Source organism: Ruditapes philippinarum, unplaced genomic scaffold (genome assembly GCF_026571515.1).
Source record: "Ruditapes philippinarum isolate M1 unplaced genomic scaffold, ASM2657151v2 ctg606_1_1_1_1, whole genome shotgun sequence".
Taxonomy (NCBI): Eukaryota; Metazoa; Mollusca; class Bivalvia; order Venerida; family Veneridae; genus Ruditapes; species Ruditapes philippinarum.
The window spans coordinates 240565-260880 of NW_026858164.1; the positions used below are offsets into that span (position 1 = coordinate 240565).

Consider the following 20316-nt stretch of genomic DNA (forward strand, 5'->3'; position numbering starts at 1 on the left):
AAAGATATCAATTTTGAGTGCAGTGTTGTAGAATAATGCACAATTCGAGTTAAAAAGCATATGAATATAATAATGATCAATGATTAATAACAAATCATTTGAACGAAATATGTATGATAACTTTTCTTTGAAGTCTGATGTTCATTTTTATAATAGTAGAAACAGTGTAGGGAACTTTTATAAATCCTATGTTCTTGATTATGTTAATAGTTTCACAAAAAGTACATTTTTTACCAAGGTATTAGGGATTGGAACATGTTCCCAATTGATATTAAAAGGGAAAGTAACTTTTTTAACTTTAAAAAGAAAGTAAAAGCTCAACTAAGTGAAAACATAAAACAATTTGAACAAGCTGATTTTATTTTTTACTAATTTTGAAGATATTTTTTTTATTAATAAAGTATGTTTTATATAAATGTATCTTGTGATTGGTTTTGTGATATATATAATGAAATATTTTCATTGGTGTGATAACTAGTCCTATTCATAGTATTAGTATAGTAAACAAGGGATAATAAAATAGTGCACCATCCCTCACGCCCCCTAGCACCGACTTCAGTGGTATCCAGACATGAGTGGTACTCAATTTTCAACACTTAAAAGTTCTGGAATCAATGATCTGTTGCGCAGTTTAAGTTAACATGGGACACATGTTCATAACTGTGAGTTCATGTTTAAGTACATTTATATATAATAAAGATATGAGAAAGTCATGTTGCATTATATATAAATGTAATTAAACGTCGAGATGTGATATTGACAAGTTTATACGACTTTAATTGATATTATAACCATATGCCTTCTATAAATACTAATTAACTCATTATTGACAGCTGTTTAATTGAATCACTGAACGGTTGTTTTTAACTGTTAAACACCCCTTACACCACTATTCGGTTATCGAACGTCGCTCAGCGTCAGTTGTAAATAATTAAAACAGTTGTAAAAGTTGTATTAGTATGTTGATACAAAAATAAATTTTTATATTATATACTGTATAGCTAATAAAACAGTTAATTATTTCATGGGTGTTTGTAGAACAGAAATCTGTTGTACGGTAGCCTATCAGGGATGACATTTGGAAATAATTCCCTTGGTCTTGGGCCTCTGGCAACAGTTGCAAATGCCATCGGCAACAGTTTTGACTGTTTCACAAACACCCATGAAGTTATCATTTTTAACATGGAAAATGTCAGGAACGTTTATAAAAAATGTTTATAACATATATCCCTGGCAAATTATGTAGATATAAAACATCTAAAATATGAATTTATGTATTTGTTGTTCTTTCGTTTGAGCGTATTTTTTTATTGCGTTTCATGTAACCGTGAAAACGCCGCAGATTCGCTTATGATCAAATTTTGAAACAGACTATATAAAAATATGTCAATAGACCGTGTCTGTTTGGCTAATGCGCGGTGTAGATGCGCGAACGATCTCGTGTAATCCACCGGCTCAAGCTATTTTTGTGTATCGGTAAATTACAACCGGTAAGTTTACACACGCGGAAGATTAAAAGAAAGCACCGCTTAATGTATATAATTGATACAAGTGTCAAGATTTACATGTGAGGTCACCTGGTAAGTCTAAGTTTCTTCAGTTCTCTTGGTTTCGGTTAAATCATCTGTCCTTTGTTAGCTACATTTCAAGGCTGTTATGGCGTCTGTTATGTTCGAAAATGGTGATTTGGGTTGGCAAATTACAGGGTTTTGTGAGTATGAGAATATATCAAAATGAAAGTAGATTCTAATAATGTAATTTGTCTATAAGTTATTTGTAGAATGTGTTGTAAATGAGTTGATTGTTGAGATTTTTATCACTATTAAATTGTGAATCAATGAACAGCTATTTACTATCCACATACTGCCAGTTTTCAATCACAACCACTTTTCAATCACCCCTAGAAATTTTTTATTTTTGACCTTATTTGTCATGTAACCAAACTGTAAGCACATCTTGTATTCCCCTTGACTAAATCTATCAGCAGCAATGTCAATTTAGGCGATAAAAAAAGAAAATGCTAGCATTTTAGTTCAAAATATGTAAAATGTGTGTTTTCCACTAATCCTTTTATTTACACAGTTACAAATCGCAATAATTTTCTAAAAATAATTGATATACAGACTCAGTTTTTTGTCAGTCTGCAGAAATGGATATTAAGTTGGACAACTGTTTCAATATCATGAAGTCATAATGTATACTGCACTTCAAAAGCTGTAATTTTAATATGTACATATTTTACCATACAGTTCTTAATTGAAAGGTAATACATCAGTATAAAGTAACAGTCACTTAACCAAGGAAAAATATTCTCTGTGATAACTTTTCAGTAAGCAGTCACTAGAATGGGGTCATGATCCTAAAAATTTCACAAGAACATGCTTTTTCTGTTATGCAAATTGAAATGTACATCCATACCCCAATTGTGACAGCTTTACCACTGCAAATAGATATCTAGATTGAAAAATGGCATTATAATTAGGTTAAAATTGTTTATTACCATTTATCTGAAGTTGAGTTTGTCAAAATTTCTCCAAAATACAGAACTAATTATATTTTAACATTGTATGACAATTTTTATGTGGTACAGTTTATATTTTGTTAACTGATTGAAAAGTGGTTGTGAAATTTTGAAGAACAGGAAAATGGGTCATTAATGATTTGTCCTCGATTCATAGTAATAATTCAAATAAAATTTTAAAAAGTTGGTGCATTTATTAGCTGAAATGATAATATTCGCAGAATTGAAAGAGAATTTTTTTATATATAATTTCACTGTCAGTTATTGTTGAAAAATCTGTTAGCTGATCGGAAAGAGGCAGTACGGGGATATATTTAGGTATTGTCTAACTTATGTGTAGATCATAATATGATCTATATTATATTATATTAATATCTATATTATAGAAATGTTCATCTGGCGTGTAGACCCTTATCACATACAGGCCAAGAATTAATTTGAATTAGACATAGGGAAACCTCTGTGCTGTACAAAATATGATTTGAAAAAATGTTGAAGCTTAACTTGATCATTTGATGAACAAACTGGAGACGGCTTGGGGTTTCTTATCAGTCATTATATTGATGACCAATTGTTTCAACACTGTAATTACAGAACATGCCGGACCTATTCTGTGTATATTTTTTATCCCAGAATTTAAGTACTTTTTTCCTCAGACATTTCAGCCCCATTTTTACCCAAAATGTTTATTGGGTTTCATTTTGAATTAGTTCAGTAAACATTAACATGTTTTGAATATGTGCTAGAATGGTAGAAAGACATTAACTAGTAGAACATGACACTTTAAAAGAGCACATACAGCCTCAATGATTTAAAGTCAAATCATCCCTTGTTCTACTGGTCATATGTCGTCCACACGGTGGTAAACTCATGACCTGTTTGGTCAATTTATCCTCAGACTGGTCACATATTTTTAATATTATCCCCGCCGAAAAGGCGGCGGGGGATATAGAAATAGTCTCCGTCCGTCCGACCTTCTGTCCGACATTTTTGTCCGGAGCATATCTCTAAAAGTATTTGAGTTATCAACTTGAAACTTCATAGGTGGATAGACCTCATTGAGGAGGAGTGCAGTGCACAAGAATGATAACTCTACCCTGCATAATTTTTGAGTTATTGCCCTTTGTTATTTTTCAAAATTGATTTTTGTGTCGCCTCTACGGAGTAGTGGCGACATATAGGGATCACTTCTCCGTCGTCTGTCTGTCCGTCCGTCCGTCCGTCCGTCACAAAACTTGTCCGGACTACTCCTCTTATACCACTAATGCAATTTCAATGAAACTTTACAGGATTGATCTGTAGCTCAAGTCCTTGCGCATATTGCACGGGTTTCCGGTTGAATGATTTTTGGCCGAGTTATGGCCCTTTGATAAAAAGGTTTCTTTTTCTGTGTGTTGCCAGATACACAAAAGCTTGTCCGGACTACTCCTCATAAACTACTGGTGCAATTTCATCCAAACTTTACAGGAATGATCAGTACCAAGTCTAGTTGTGCATATTGTCAGCATTTTCCGGTTCAATGATTTTTGTTTGAGTGGCCCTTTAATAATTTTTATTTTTAAAGTTTGTCCAGACTACTTCTCTTATACCACTTATGCAATTTCATTGAAACTTTACAGGATTGATCTGTAGCTCAAGTCCTTGCGCATATTGCACGGGTTTTCCGGTTGAATGATTTTTGGCCGAGTTATGGCCCTTTGATAAAAAGGTGTTTTTTTCTGTGTGTTGCCAGATACGCAAAAGCTTGTCCGTACTACTCCTCATAAACTACTGGTGCAATTTTATCCAAATTTTACAGGAATGATCAGTACAAAGTGGTTAGTCTAGTTGTGCGCTGTCCGTCTGTCTGTCCGTCTGTCACAAAATTTGTCCCAACATGAAATTGGCCATCATGAGGCGACACATGTGATTACTGATCGCTCTTGTTGTCCAGAGCATAACTCCAAAAGCCTATGAGATATCAACATGAAACTTCATAGGTGCATATATCTCACTCAGGAGGTGTGCAGTGCACAAGAATGATAACTCTACCTTTCATCATTTTTGAGTTATTGCCCTTTGTTATTTTTCAAACTTAATTTTTCACCTGAGTGGAGCAAAACTCAAAAAGTTTTTCAGATATCAACATGAAATGTCATAAGTGGATAGATCTTATTGAGGAGGAATGTTGTGCGCAAGAATTATAACTCTTCCCTCAAGTTCCCTGTACAATTTTTGAGTTATTGCCCTTTGTTCTTTTTCATGCTATTTTGTCCAGAGCTTATCTCAAAAAGTATTTGAGTTATCAACTTGAAACTTCATAGGTGGATGGATCTCATTAAGGAGGAGTGCAGTGCACAAGATGATAACTTTACCATGCATAATTTTTTAGTTATTGCCCTTTGTTATTTTTCAAAATTAATTTTTGTCCACAGCATAACTCAAAAAGCCTTCAAGATATCAAAATGAAACTTCATAGGTGCATAGATCTCACTCAGGAGGTGTGCAGTGCACAAGAATGATAACTTTACCTTTCATAATTTTTGAGTTATTGCCCTTTGTTATTTTTCATACCTAATTTTTCACCCGAGTGGAGCATAACTCAAAAGTGTTTGAGATGTCATCATGAAATGTCATAGGTGGATAGATCTTATTGAGGAGGAATGCTGTGCACAAGAATGATAACTCTTCCCTATAAAATATTTGAGTTATTGCCCTTTGTTCTTTTTCATACTTTTTTGTCCGGAGCTTATCTCAAAAAGTATTTGAGGTATCAACTTGAAACTTCATAGGTGGATGGATCTCATTGATAAGGAGTGCAGTGCACAAGAACGATAACTCTACCCTGCATAATTGTTTAGTTATTGCCTTTTTTATTTTTCAAAATTAATTTTTGTCCAGAGCTGATAACTCTACCTTTTATAATTTTTGAGTTATTGCCCTTTGTTATTTTTCATACTTAATTTTTCAATTCAATTTTTTTCTCAAAAAGTATTTGAGGTATCAACTTGAAACTTCATAGGTGGATAGATTTTACTGAGGAGGGATGTAGCTCACAAGAATGATAACCTACCCTGCATTATTTTTCAGTTTTTGCCCTTTGTTATTTTCAGCCATCAGTATTCACATAGGTTTCAAATCTGTAATCACTATAGCCATCAGTTTTTATTACCAAAAGACCTCTTAAAATGGAATTATTCTGCTCTACTACATATTCATTCTTCCAATGAGCAAACTCATTCGGCGGGGGATGGCCATGTTGACATGGCTCTTGTTTATAATCTATATTAGTGGAAAATTCTCAAACTTGACATCCAACCAAGTTAACCATAGTTAGATATAAAATTTAACACAATTAGACAAAATGTCAAGTTATTTTGATTTTTAACTGTTCACTGACCACATAGAGTATTAGTATAAATTTTGGTAAAGAACTTTTTTTCACACAAAAACAAAGTTCTTCGAACCGCTTTATTCTGCGGGATTTACATGTATATTACTATATATATCAAAAAGCAACAAGTTGACCAAAAGGATGACAAGTGGACAATGGAACAAGTTGATCAAGGGACAACTTGACTAGCAGAAGTTTTTGTTTGTTCATTAGTCCTTGTACAATAACAACCGTTAATCATGTCATACTTTGATATTTGATAAATAAACTTTATATGTTTGCTGACCAGTACTATTTTCTTTGTTGTACAAACTCAGTTTTTTACTAGAGCATATAACTATACATAATATATTAACAATAAAGACAAAATTTTATATTTTTTGTCTTACCACAGCACATAATCACATCTAATGTTGTTATATTGATTCCATGAAAAATGTTTATAAACAGAATATAATGTTGTTCTTCATCTCAATTTGTAGGATACTGACTGAAGTCAGGTAAAATACACTATATTTGAGGTTGTCATAGAATGGCATCAGGAGATGGGAGTCCTATGACAACCCCACCACCTGGACCAGCTTACACACCTGATAATATACAGAGAATGCAACAAGTGAGTCAAAATTTTAAATAGTAAAGTCATTGTTAATAACATACATAACCTATCAGGATTTCTTTGTAGGGAAAACATTTGACACATGGTTCTTAAATCACATTGGATTCACATGCTTGAGTCCGAGATATTGTAGAATGCTTTTTTTTTCATGAAAAATTGATTGAAGACAGCAATTATAGTCTTAGAAGTTAGAAATAGCGTATTGAAATTTATCTTCTTTTACTGATTCAAATTACTTTATTATTAACATCACTAATTAGTTTGTTGAGTATTAAAATTATGTTGTGAATTCATTGTTCCAAAAATTTGTTTTAGATCAGGGAAATTTATTTAGATATTGTAAACAAGACAGATATGCAAAGTTACATATTGTAATGTATGTTATAAAAGCTTCATGTCTGATGATTTCTCCATCAGTGTTTTACTTGATAATGAAAGCCACTTTGATATGAATACACACAATCACATCATTTTTAAATGATATTTTAAGTTTTGATTTTGTCATAGTATAAGAAATATTTAATCATTTTTAACAAACAGATTCTAGTTTTTTTTTTATCAATCTTTCTAGAATATCAAAATGGATGAGAAGGGAATGTCTCCAAATCCTCAACAATATGGAAGTCACATGCAAAGACCTGGTGGCATGCATCCACAGGGCATGCAGGGTGGTCCCCAGGGTATGCCTGGACCTCAAGGTATGCCAGGTCCACAAGGTGGTCCAGGGGCACCTCAGGGCATGTCAGGTGCTCCTCAAGGAATGCAGGGTCAGCAAGGAATGACTGGATCTCAACAAATGCCTAGTGGACCACAGGGTATGCAGCCTCAAGGGATGCAAGGTCAGCAGAACATTCAAGGTTCAGGTCCACAAGGAATGAATAACATGCATCCCCAGGGCATGCAGGGAGGAAATATGGGACCAGTTCCGAATATGAGTAATCCAGCCATGGGTGGACCTAACATGACTGCACCAGGTGGTCCTGGCATGGGAAGACCTGGTATGCAAGGCCCGGGACCAAATATGGCAGGTTATATGAACAATCCAGCAATGATGAGTGGGAACCAAAGTTCAAACATGCCATCAGGACCTGGTTCTAATATGCAGCAAGGTCAGCACATGGGACAACCCATGGGACAAAACATGCAAAGCCCAGGATCACACATGGGTGGTAATATGGGTGCACCTGGACAACAGGCGCCAAACATGGGCAATCAGATAACAAGACCTCCAAGTAGTGGATCTGATGGACAACACATGAACATGCCTCAAAACCAAGCAGGTACTCCGAACCCAAATCCTGAGGGCACAAACTACAACCAAGGTATCTTTACGTAAACTGCATTTTTTGTGTGATTTCATTTGTAAATATTAACTGATTTCATTTGTAAATATTATCAGCTCACATAAACTAAAAAACAGATGCTAGTGCTAATTAGGCATTGTATTTGATATTAAAATTATGTGAAATAGGAGATGTTTAAGTTCTTTCTTAACAATTTAGGTATGAGTATGCAAGGCAGAAATGTTGGACCTGGTTCCAGTCAAATGGGAGGTCAAATGTCAGGGAACCAGATGGGTACACCTATGATGGGAGGGCCACAAGGTCCTGGGAACCAGATGCCAGGCCAGTCACCCATGAGGAATCCAAACTTCATGCCTCAGCAGCTTCACCAGCTCAGGGCTCAAATCATGGCATATAAGTTATTATCAAGAAGTCAGCCACTTCCTGACCAGTTACGACTAAGTTTAGAGGGGAAGAGGACATTTCAGCCTCCTAGACCACAAGGTAAAAAAAGCTCACTGTATTATAATCAATGCTTGTAACTTGTACCATGTTTAAGTTTAATCTAGTATTGTTTTTTTCATCATTAAATGATAAGGTTACTCAGCAAATAATTGAATTTTTATCATCATTTGTAGCAATAACTTCGGTTTGTGAAAAAATGGTTATCAATATTGGACGAAGTGATTACAATAGTTATTTAATAGCATGCTGTTGAATTTTGTTTATTACAGTTGATCAACAGCAACAGAGCATGAGGATGCAGCCGCAGCCTCCACCTCACCCGCCTCAGTCACAGCAACAACCACAAGCTCCACCCATGCCACAATCTCATAGCCAATCACAGTCTCCTGGAGCCACATCTGCTCCTCCTCCTCAGACAGCCACTCCTGGTGGACCACCTAGTACAACACCACCCCAGCAGAAGCTAGGGCCAGGTGGGACACCACCAAACGCCTCCATGCAGGCTTTAATGAGCATGCAACAGAAACAGAACAGAATTGCTCCTGTAACTAAACCTGTTGGCCTTGATCCCATTGAGTTACTAAATGAAAGAGAAAACAGGTACTTTAGTAGTTTATTACTTTTAATATTAACTTTTAAAATCATATCTTTCAAATGATTGTGTTAAACTTAATAGTTTTGTAAATGGTAAGATATAGAAATTATCCTGGATATTAACTTTGGTAGGGATATTAGCATCATTGTTTTCTGAGGTTAATGATTTAAGATATAGAACATAGATTAAAAAAAATGTGGGTTTTTTTATTGTTTTTATTTTGACAGAAAAATTGTAAAAAAGGTATGCATAAGAAAAACTGTTAAGCTTGTAATGTATGATAAACTCTGACAAAAGTAATTTATATTACAGGATAGCTGGTCGAATATCAATTAGGATAAAAGAACTTCAGAACATTCCTATGACTCTAACAGATGACATAAAGACTAAAGCAACTATAGAACTGAGAGCACTTAGATTACTTAACTTCCAAAGACAGGTATTCTATTAATGATATATGAGCCGCGTCAAGACAAAACCAACATAATGCGTTTGCGGCCAGCATGGATCCAGACCAGCCTGCGCATCCGCACAGTCTGATCAGGATCCATGCTTACGCTATCAGTTTGTCTACTTGTAATAGGGTTAGTAAGCGAACAGCATGGATCCTGATCAGACTGCGCGGATGCGCAGGCTGGTCTGGATCCATGCTGGTCGCAAACACATTATGTTTGTTTTGTCATGTCGTGGCTCATATATCTATTCAGGTCCCTATTTTATGAAATAATAACCACAGTGATGTTGTATAGCTCTTGTATTCTTATTAAAATAATTTGTGTCTTGATTCTTTGATACCTATTGTTTCTGGCATCTACATAAAAGAACCCAGTCTTTAGATTCAGAACTACTTGATATCCATGCTTGTTTTTACAGATTATACATGATTTTATTTTTTTTTGCAATAAAGAGCAGTAGTATGTGTTTCGTTAAAAGTTTGGTATCGAAATCCTGACTTTAAAATATGATAGTAATTAACAACTAAGCTGTGTGCCATAATAGATGTTAATTATAAATATTTTTAATGATTTTTTTTTAAATCATTCACACAATGTTTAAAGAAAGAACTGTTCTATTTCATGATAGTTACGACAAGAAGTTGTTGCCTGCATGAGAAGGGACACAACTCTAGAGACAGCTCTCAACTTTAAAGCATATAAACGAGGTAAACGTCAAACACTAAGAGAGGCAAGATCTACCGAGATTCTTGAGAAGAAACAAAAGATGGAACAAGAAAGAAAAAGACGACAAAAACATCAAGTATGTTTTATATTAGAAACTTTCCTTAATTGTTTTGTTGCAGTAATATTAAAAACCAGTTATTGCAAAAGCTTACTATAGAAACATTTATGTATTAAAAGAACTTGTAGTAACATTCTATGTTTTTATCTAGTACAAAATAATAATAACTGGTATATTAAGTACTAAATAATTGTTACTAGTAATAGGTATTTTTGATATATTCATCAAATAAAAAACTATATCAACAGTCTGTACTTGAAATATACATAGGAAAAGAAAAAGAATTGAAGATTGAAAAAAACATTGAAGAAAACAAGTGTCATACATGTATTCATCATAATAATATGTATATTTTATTGTAGGAATACCTTAATGCTGTGTTACAACATGCGAAGGAGTTTAAAGAATTCCACAGATCAGTCACGTCTAAAGTGGGCAAGTTGAACAAAGCTGTATTAATGCATCATATGAATACAGAAAGGGAACAGAAGAAGGAACAAGAAAGATTAGAGAAAGAACGTTTAAGAAGGCTCATGGTTAGTAACTTTCTTTTATTTCATTATGTTTACTTTAGAAAAAAAATATTCAAACTGTTTTGAGAAAAGTTTTCAATAACAGGTATTATTTATGTACATAAGGTGCAATTTTCAGGGTATAATTGGATCACATTATTGCTGATGGTAAATGGTGTTGAAAGATGTAAAACCATTTTTATACCCCCAAAAACGAAGTTTGGGGGGGTATATAGGAGTCACCCGGTGGTCGGTTGGTCGGTCGGTCGGGCGGTCGGTCGGTCGGTCCAGACGTCCGTTGCATTTTCCTTGTCCGGACCATAACTTGAAGACTAATGGTTGGAATTCAATATAACTACATACAATGGTCAAGCACATTGAGAGGAAGTGCAGTGCACAAGAACCATAACTCTATCTTGACTAATTACAGAGTTATTGCCCTTTGTTACTTTTCCTTGTCCGGGGCATAACTTGAAAACTACTGATTGGAATTCAAAACAACTTCATACAATTGTCAAACATAATAAGGGGAAGTGCAGTGCACAAGAACCATAACTCTATCTAAAGTAATTACAGAGTTATTGCCCTTTGTTACTTTTCCATTGCTTTCTTTTGTCCGGACCATAACTTGAAGACTAATGGTTGGAATTCAATATAACTACATACAATGGTCAAGCACATTGAGAGGAAGTGCAGTGCACAAGAACCATAACTCTATCTTGACTAATTACAGAGTTACTGCCCTTTGTTACTTTTCCTTGTCCGGGGCATAACTTGAACACTACTGGTTGGAATTCAAAACAACTTCATACAATTGTCAAACACAATAAGGGGAAATGCAGTGCACAAGAACCATAACTCTATCTAAAGTAATTACAGAGTTATTGCCCTTTGTTACTTTTCCATTGCTTTCTTTTGTCCGGACCATAACTTGAAGACTAATGGTTGGAATTCAGTATAACTACATACAATGGTCAAGCACATTGAGAGGAAGTGCAGTGCACAAGGACCATAACTCTATCTTGACTAATTACAGAGTTATTGCCCTTTGTTACTTTTCCTTGTCCGGGGCATAACTTGAAAATTACTGGTTGGAATTCAAAACAACTTCATACAATTGTCAAACACAGTAAGTGGAAGTGCAGTGCATAAGAACCATAACTCTAAGATAAAGTAATTACAGAGTTATTGCCCTTTGTTACTTTTCCATTGCTTTCTTTTGTCCGGAGTATAACTTGAAGACTAATTGTTGGAATTCATTATAAATTCATACAATGGTCAAGCACATTGAGAGGAAGTGCAGTGCACAAGAACCATAACTCCATCTTGACTAATTACAGAGTTACTGCCCTTTGTTACTTTTCCATTGCTTTTTTTTGTCCGGAGCATAACTTGAAGACTAATGGTTGGAATTCAATATAACTTCATACAATGGTCAAGCACATTGAGAGGAAGTGCAGTGCACAAGAACCATAACTCCATCTCGACAAATTACAGAGTTATTGCCCTTTGTTACTTGTCCAGAGCATAACTTGAAAACTACTGTTTGGAATTCAATACAACTTCATACAGTTGTCAAGGACATTAAAAGGAAGTGCAGTGCATAAGAGCCATAACTCCATTTTGACAAAATACAGAGTTACTGCCCTTTGATACTTTTCCTTGTCTGGAGCATAACTTAAAACGTACTGGTTGAAATTCAAAACAACTTCATACAATGGTCAAGCACAAAAAGAGGAAGTGCAGTGCACAAGAACTATAACTCCATCATCAGTATTTATAGAGTTATTGCCCTTTGTTCCTTTTCTTTGTCTTTCTGGACTTATTACAGAGTAATTCAATAAAACTTCATCAATGGCCAATCACATTGAAAGGAAATGCAATATACAAGAACCACAACTATCTTTAATTGCCCACAACCATAACTCTGTATTTCAATTCTTTTACAAGATATTCTGTTACTAGTAACATCCTCATTTCCGAAGCAGTCTTGTGGGGGTATTAATCACATTTAGTGATAGTTCTAGTTGTCTTAGTACCATATAAAACATATAGTCAACCATGTCTGGAGTCACACTTGCATGGAACTTTTTCAGGTGTGTGAAAATAATCTGATATGGTCATATAAAACTCTTATATTGAGGGCCACATGTAAAAAAAGCATCAACCCACATCCTGAAATTACACCAAATAGTGGCTGATGGGGGTTGCATGTTGACAAAAGAATTCAAAGAATGCAGACTATGGTAAAAAGCTTGCAGATAAAAAAAAAAGATTCTTAAAATATATGATCAATAGAAATATTTTACTTTGATTACAGGCTGAAGATGAGGAAGGGTATAGAAAGTTGATTGACCAGAAGAAAGATAAACGTTTAATGTACTTGCTACAACAAACTGACGAGTATATTGACAGTCTCACAAAACTTGTAGAGCAACATAAAGTGGAACAGAAGAAAAAATTACGTAAAAGGAAGCGAAAGAAGAGGAATGATGAGGTAAATATAATTTCAGAAACTACAACAAATTTTTAGTTTGCAGATATATGTTATTTTTCCTACTATTGTAACCATTTAGCAACTGTGTTTATCTGGTAAAGCATGCCCTATGTGGTCAGTGCGTATAAAAATGCTATTGATTTGATAGTAAATGGTAGATATTTATGTAGGTCAGTATTTTTCCCCTTTCATTGTTAGCAGATGTAGGTAAATGGCTTCCGGTATAAATTGATAAGTTAACTAAAATAACTGTATTTTTAAATAGAATATTGATAGATAATAAAATAGAATTTACGATACTCATTACATAAAGCTTAAAAATGTTAAATATTAGCATGTTGGTGTATACATAACATATTTGTATATGTAACTGACATATTTGTATATGTAACTGATGTAACATATTTGTCTACTGCAGGAAGAAGTAGTGAGTGGTGAGGAGACACATGTATCTGTTATAGAGAAGGAGACGGGTAAAATCCTGTCAGGTGAAGATGCTCCTCTCTCCAGTAACTTGAAGGAATGGCTAGCAATGAATCCTGGGTATGTAACATCATACTATAGAAATGTTTTCATAAAGTAAAACCAGTAGATACACTTGTTTAAGGGAGAGTCATTTAGTTAGACATTCATATCTAGAAATCAAGTTTTTTAATGAAAGATTAAAATTTAAGTGGCCTTTCACAATTTTGATAACCTTAAATATTAATGCTATTTTTTTATGCTGAATGATCATGATCATTTTGCTTAATTCTGTACAAAGTTGGAGCTACAGGTATTTCTTTAATTACCCAAAACTAATGACTGTTTTGTACATCCCCTTGTCATCTGGGTCTTCTTTGATCAAAGAAGCTGGGAAATCTCTGTATGAACTTTAAAGTGTCTGCGTTTTAAATAAATTAGGGATAGCAACGAGTAACCGGTCAACTGAGTACTATATCGAACATCTAAATATCGGTTTACAGAATTGATATTCGATCACTTTGAAAAAATATATAATTTCTATTTTTTTTTGTGATTTAGAAAGATTAGTGTATCCAATTAATTTAGAAATTCATAGATGTACATGTGTCTTCATAAATACCTGTTACATACAATAAAACATCCTTGCAGAGGTGCGAAAATGATCTCGTAAATTTAATGAGGCGATCAACAGTTTGACACACGCATGGGATTGAACACATGTGTCGCATACATCATTTGGCCTTTAATGATATTTAATTACCTTAAATTGTACATTAATTAAAAAGGTTGTAAAATATAATGTTGTTGATTAAATTTTAATTAATTTGTTTATTAGTTATTCCAAGTTACCTCCCTTACAGTCCTATTTGTAGATACGAATTTTATGAATTTAAATAGAAAACAAAAGTGGCATGCTGTGCTGTTGATATTGTGTGATTAAACTTTGAAGATCATTGGTAGTCCTCCGAGTAACCAAGTACTCGATCGGAAAAATGACCAAGTACTCGAGTATTAGTTTTGGTATTGGTTGCCATCCCTAAAACAAATACATTCTGTTTAGTAAGTTGGAGGATGAAATTAGAAATATACATTTATTGTGCATGACATTCAATCAGGATGATAATATATTGTAGATATGAGATAGCACCTAAGGAGGAGGATGATGAATCTGGGGAGGGTGAAGAAGAAGAGGAGGAGGAAGAAGAAGAAATGACATTGTTCTATGGTGAGGAGGAGAAAAAAGAACCAACAGAGAAGAAAGAGGGACCAGAAACTGCTGGGTATAGTCATTCGTTATTGTATCATGATTCTTGTCTTTTTTAAGCTAAAAGTATGTGTACAATAATATTATAACAAGCTGTGCAGGGCTTCCATTAAGTTTCAAAACTTGGAAGTCAGACACTGCAAAATCTCTGATAATGGAAGTCACATTATATAGGTAAAAAAGGAAAAGTATTATATTTTGGAAGTCACAAGTCAAAATTTAGGTGTAAATGACTCTCAAACTTCCATTAAGCCCTGAGCTGTGAGGATATTTTGATGCATTTGGTCAATTCCTTGTTAGTTTAAATTTATATTAATTATATCTGATGATTTGTTTGTCTGAATAACTGCAGGGGATCCTTCTCGGTGCTTATCTTTCTGAAAGACCACAGTTGTCCTTAATCAACAAAATGTTATATAGTAAGATAAAAGACAAATGAAATAATCTTAATTATAATTGTGAAATTAAAATGATTTTTTGCAGTGTTCATGATGATGAATACATGAGCAAGAAGAATTACTATGGACAAGCTCATGAAATCAGAGAAATTATCAATGAGCAAGCTGCTATTATGATCAACGGCAAAATGAAAGAATATCAGGTAATTTTTCTATGTGATTGCAATTATTTACTAAGAATGTTTTAAACTTACTTCCTTTGATATTGAATATAAAATTATCAGATTTTGTTAATCCGAAGTTAATCTTGGGAGGTTTACATTGTCTTTTCCTCCAATGTTTCAACATATAAACATATGTGATTTAAAATGTCAGTTTTACAGAGAACAAAACTATACTGATAAAGTGAAAAATAATTGTTAAGAATATTTTTTTTCAAATTGTATTTTGTATGATGATGTACAAATTGGAAACAAGAAAATTACTCTAGTCATTAAAGTGCAGATGATAAGCTAGAATAATAATACAACACATCAATTGCCTTATTTTTTTTTATCACATTAACAAACCGTAATGCTTATGTAAAAATGATTGGAAAATTTGAAATATTTGCAGATAAAAGGTTTGGAATGGATGGTATCTCTATATAACAACAATTTGAATGGTATCCTAGCTGATGAGATGGGACTGGGAAAAACCATCCAGACTATTGGTTTAATTACATACCTGATGGATGTTAAAAGAGTGAACGGACCTTTCCTCATCATTGTACCTCTCTCGTATGTTTTTCTTGTATTCTTAGTTATCCTTTGCTTTAATTTTGGATGGCTGATGCCTTTATTCAAATTTTACACATAACTCTTGCAAACTTCTGTAACAAGTATTTTTAATTTTTAGATCAAACTGTTAAAATTATTTTCAATACTGCTCAAAAAAGTCAGTTTTTACACACTGGCATGCCCTTGCCTGAAATAATAGATGAAAATTCGCACCTGCACATATTCCTGCACATGTAAAACTAAAAAGTCATCAAATCATCTTAGAAGTGCTGGTTCTGCTTTAAATTATTATTTATTAGCAGTTTTGACAGGTTATATGTAAACAGGTGTTTGAATATATACTTGGATCCACTAGGCAAGGGTTATATTGAACAGCCATTTATATACAGCCATATAACCTGTAAATAATCTTGATATAAAATTTATTATAAGCAAACTTTCTTTATTAGAAAAAAAAAAAACAACAGCAATACACTGTCTTTCTTTATAAGTTGACAAAAAGCTGTGCATATAGTTAATATAAACATCATGATTATTTAATGAAAAATCCCACATGCAGGTGACTTTCATTGGTAACAAGACATGTAAAATTTAGAGATATAATCACTGATTACAGGACATTATCTAACTGGATGTTGGAGTTTGAAAAATGGGCACCATCTGTATTGAAAGTTCAGTATAAAGGTTCACCTCAAGCAAGGAAACAGTTAGGTGTTCAGTTAAAAGGAGGAAAGTTTAATGTGTTACTTACAACCTATGAGTATGTGATAAAAGACAAGGCTGTACTCTCTAAGGTAAAATATAAACTTACTGTGTACTGTTCACCTGTTTCAAAACATGCTGTTTTTAGCACTAGATTTTAGCACAGGTACTGTTTCTTTATCACATCATATCTTTTCATGTTACAAATATTTTAGCTTGCTCCCATAGCATTATAGATAGAATGTAATGCTCTGTAAATTTGATCTGTTACCATAATTCGTTAAATACAGTGTTAGGAGATGAAGATATATTTATGGTAAATATATTATGTAAATAATGTATAATAAAAGTAAATATTGATATATAATGTATATATATTTTAGATCCGCTGGAAGTATATGATCATAGATGAGGGACATCGTATGAAGAATCATCATTGTAAACTTACACAGATCCTCAATACTTACTATGAGGCTCCATTCCGTCTACTTCTGACAGGAACACCTCTACAGGTAGGTTTCTATATTAACATATCATTAGGGATAGGTCAGGAATACTTTTAACATATTTTTTAACTCTCAGTATTGTCAAAGAAATAATTGAGTTGAAGGCATAGGATTTCACTTTACCTGTATGTATTACTATTGTAACAAAGAATTTTAGCATAAGATTAATCATTTTAAGGCATTTTTCTTTCTATACAAAACAAATACAATTTTACATGCATACAGACAGTTACTAAGTACACATATATACATGGATGCTGTAGTTGTTTGTCGGATCACAAGTGATAACAACATGAGAGTGGGCTTTTCCTATATTATCTCATTAATAGTAAAAAGATGTGCATAAGTTCTGTTGTTTTTTTAAATGATCAATAAATGATGCATACTCATATTTCAGTGATTCTTGTTGAATGATCTATTTTACGTTTTTAAACTCTATGTATTATATGAATTATTGTCAATTTCATGTTAAAATTTTCAGAACAAGTTACCAGAGTTATGGGCCTTGTTGAATTTCTTGTTGCCAAGTATTTTCAAGTCATGTAGCTCTTTTGACAGTTGGTTCAATGCTCCATTTGCCATGACTGGAGAAAAGGTATGTATATGTATGAAATGAATTTATTGTATTCCAATATTATTATTATATTATTTAACATCATGTATTGAAAGAGCTTTACTGAGGTCCAAATGCCTAAACATGTAAATAATTAAATTCTTATATAGATCAACTGGGGCATTTAAAATGAAAAAAATAAGCAGAGTATAATTAAGAAATATAAGCAATATTAAATTCAAAATCTAATTTTTTGCATGATTTTTAGCCCAATTCGAGGTAAAAAGGTTTATACAATTTTCATTTTTGAGACATTTTACTGTTACACAATAACAATTATTTTCCTGTAAAAACAGAGAAAAGGATACAAAAATAAGTTCATATTCATGTATTCATTTATACATAGTTCATTTATACATAATTCGTATATAGTATAAACAGGGCAATCCCATGTCTTAACTTAAGGTTATCATTGTGTTAAACTTATTAAAAAATACTCAGTCAAATGCTGTCTATTTCCATGTGTGGAGTCAAGTATGGCAATTATTAAATATAAACAATATGTATATATAGATTGTAATTGTATATGTATTGCTTTAGGTTGAATTAAATGCTGAAGAGTCCCTCTTGATTATTCGTCGTCTTCACAAAGTGTTGAGACCTTTCTTGTTGCGTAGATTGAAGAAAGAGGTAGAATCTCAGCTTCCAGAAAAGGTAATAATTTATTTCATGCTCATTTGTAACAAGTTAGGCAAGAAATCTGACCTGTAGTCATTTAAGTATGCAGTCTGACAATGCTATATTATGTTGGCTTCCATCTAAATATCCTTAAAATTCATAAGTCATAATGGACAGTTAAAGAAATGAAATATAAGGTAGACAAGACCACTTAAGAATTTCAGCAGACAGTAAATTCTTCATATTTTCATATAGTTTTACTAATGTACGAGTATAGGCCTTGTTTGTAACAACATAACCAGAATTTAAATAAAACAGCAAGAGGTTCTTTTTTACTTGCTCCAGGACTAAAAATAAACTGATTACAGGAACTATATATTGTATTACTATGTAATAGTGAGATTATTATGTTAACTATACAACTTTATATAATATAGGTGGAGTATGTACTGAAGTGTGACATGTCAGCATTACAACGTCTTATATACAGACACATGCAGAACAAAGGTGTTCTTCTCACAGATGGCTCAGAAAAAGAAAAGAAGGTATATACACATTTAACAAATATTCATATTAAGTACTTAAATCTTTGAAGTGATATATATTACATATTGTAGATCATAGATTTAATATTTCACAAGTAACATTTTGGATAAAGACAACATGTATTAGAAAACAACTGTCAGTTACTTTGTCCTATATGTATGTAAGGCTATGTTCTTCAGGCCATAGTATCTTTAACTCCTCATCATTATTTTTCTGTTCCACACGAGGGATTGGGTCCGTTAAGTAATCGTTTGGAAAAAAGTATTTTATTTAGTTAATATATTAGATCAAATATATTAAAATATATATTTATGTTTTTGTATTGATGTAGGGTCGTGGTGGAGCTAAGATTTTAATGAATACTATCATGCAGCTGAGAAAGATATGTAATCATCCATTTATGTTTCATCATATAGAAGAAGCCTGTGCTGAAATGCAGGGCTCAACAGGAGTAGTCACCGGGTAAACTTTATACGGTTTTCTTACTGGCATTTATATAAATGAAATGTTAAGTTTTTCCCTGTATTGTAAACTTAATCATTTTTTATGAAACTTCATATCTTCAGTACTAGTATCTTAGAATTTTTAAATTATTTTGAGACTTGTTTTCAGGATAGAAAATGTACAGGTTTTAATTTAATGGTATACATGTACGTTATAAATATTTGATTTATTTACAGACCAGATTTGTACAGAGTATCAGGCAAGTTTGAATTGCTAGACAGAATCCTGCCTAAATTAAAATGTCAGAAACACAAAGTCTTGCTGTTCTCTCAGATGACCTCCCTCCTTAGTATACTTGAAGACTACCTCCTGATGCGAGGTTTCCGTTACCTTCGTCTAGATGGTACAACAAAGGCAGAAGATAGAGGAGAACTCCTAGCATTGTTCAATAAAGAGGACTCGCCATATTTTATATTTATTCTCAGTACAAGAGCTGGAGGTTTAGGTCTGAATTTACAAACTGCAGATACTGTAGTCATATTTGATTCTGACTGGAATCCTCATCAGGTAATAATATTGAACTGTTTCATGATGTTAGTATGATTTTCTTTTAATTTTTAGTTTGAATTTCTTTGGTTCAATAGAAATGCAATACATTGTATTGTGATGTGTTGACTTCAAACCACTTGTACCTCACTGCTGTGGGTTTGAATCCTGACAGCTACTTCGGATTCTTTCATGTGAGGAAACTTCCCAACTAGCTCAGGTGCCAGTTTGTGCCTGAAATAATGCATAGAAAGGCATCTGAGATCTTCCTTCATCAGTAAAGCTGGAAAGCCGCCATACACCTATACTCAGTCAGTTTGATGTAAAACCC

At 33.2% G+C, this 20316-nt stretch overlaps 1 protein-coding gene across 4 annotated transcripts in view; it reads left to right on the forward strand.

Moving 5' to 3' along the window:
• The first annotated feature begins 1366 nt into the window (after nucleotides 1-1366).
• Nucleotides 1367-20316, forward strand: part of LOC132752328 (probable global transcription activator SNF2L2) — a 37545-nt gene continuing 18595 nt past the window's right edge. For 2 of the 4 annotated variants that reach the window (XM_060742634.1, XM_060742637.1), the window contains exons 1-20: nucleotides 1418-1580; nucleotides 6377-6510; nucleotides 7085-7835; nucleotides 8016-8300; nucleotides 8531-8861; nucleotides 9169-9295; nucleotides 9940-10113; nucleotides 10458-10631; nucleotides 12928-13104; nucleotides 13523-13647; nucleotides 14703-14849; nucleotides 15317-15434; nucleotides 15847-16010; nucleotides 16627-16804; nucleotides 17096-17224; nucleotides 17700-17813; nucleotides 18372-18485; nucleotides 18887-18994; nucleotides 19327-19457; nucleotides 19676-20006. In XM_060742634.1, the coding sequence (XP_060598617.1) occupies nucleotides 6427-6510; nucleotides 7085-7835; nucleotides 8016-8300; nucleotides 8531-8861; nucleotides 9169-9295; nucleotides 9940-10113; nucleotides 10458-10631; nucleotides 12928-13104; nucleotides 13523-13647; nucleotides 14703-14849; nucleotides 15317-15434; nucleotides 15847-16010; nucleotides 16627-16804; nucleotides 17096-17224; nucleotides 17700-17813; nucleotides 18372-18485; nucleotides 18887-18994; nucleotides 19327-19457; nucleotides 19676-20006 (3762 nt within the window). In that variant the 5' untranslated portion in view covers nucleotides 1418-1580; nucleotides 6377-6426. The other 2 variants (XM_060742635.1, XM_060742636.1) reach the window with 2 other exon arrangements.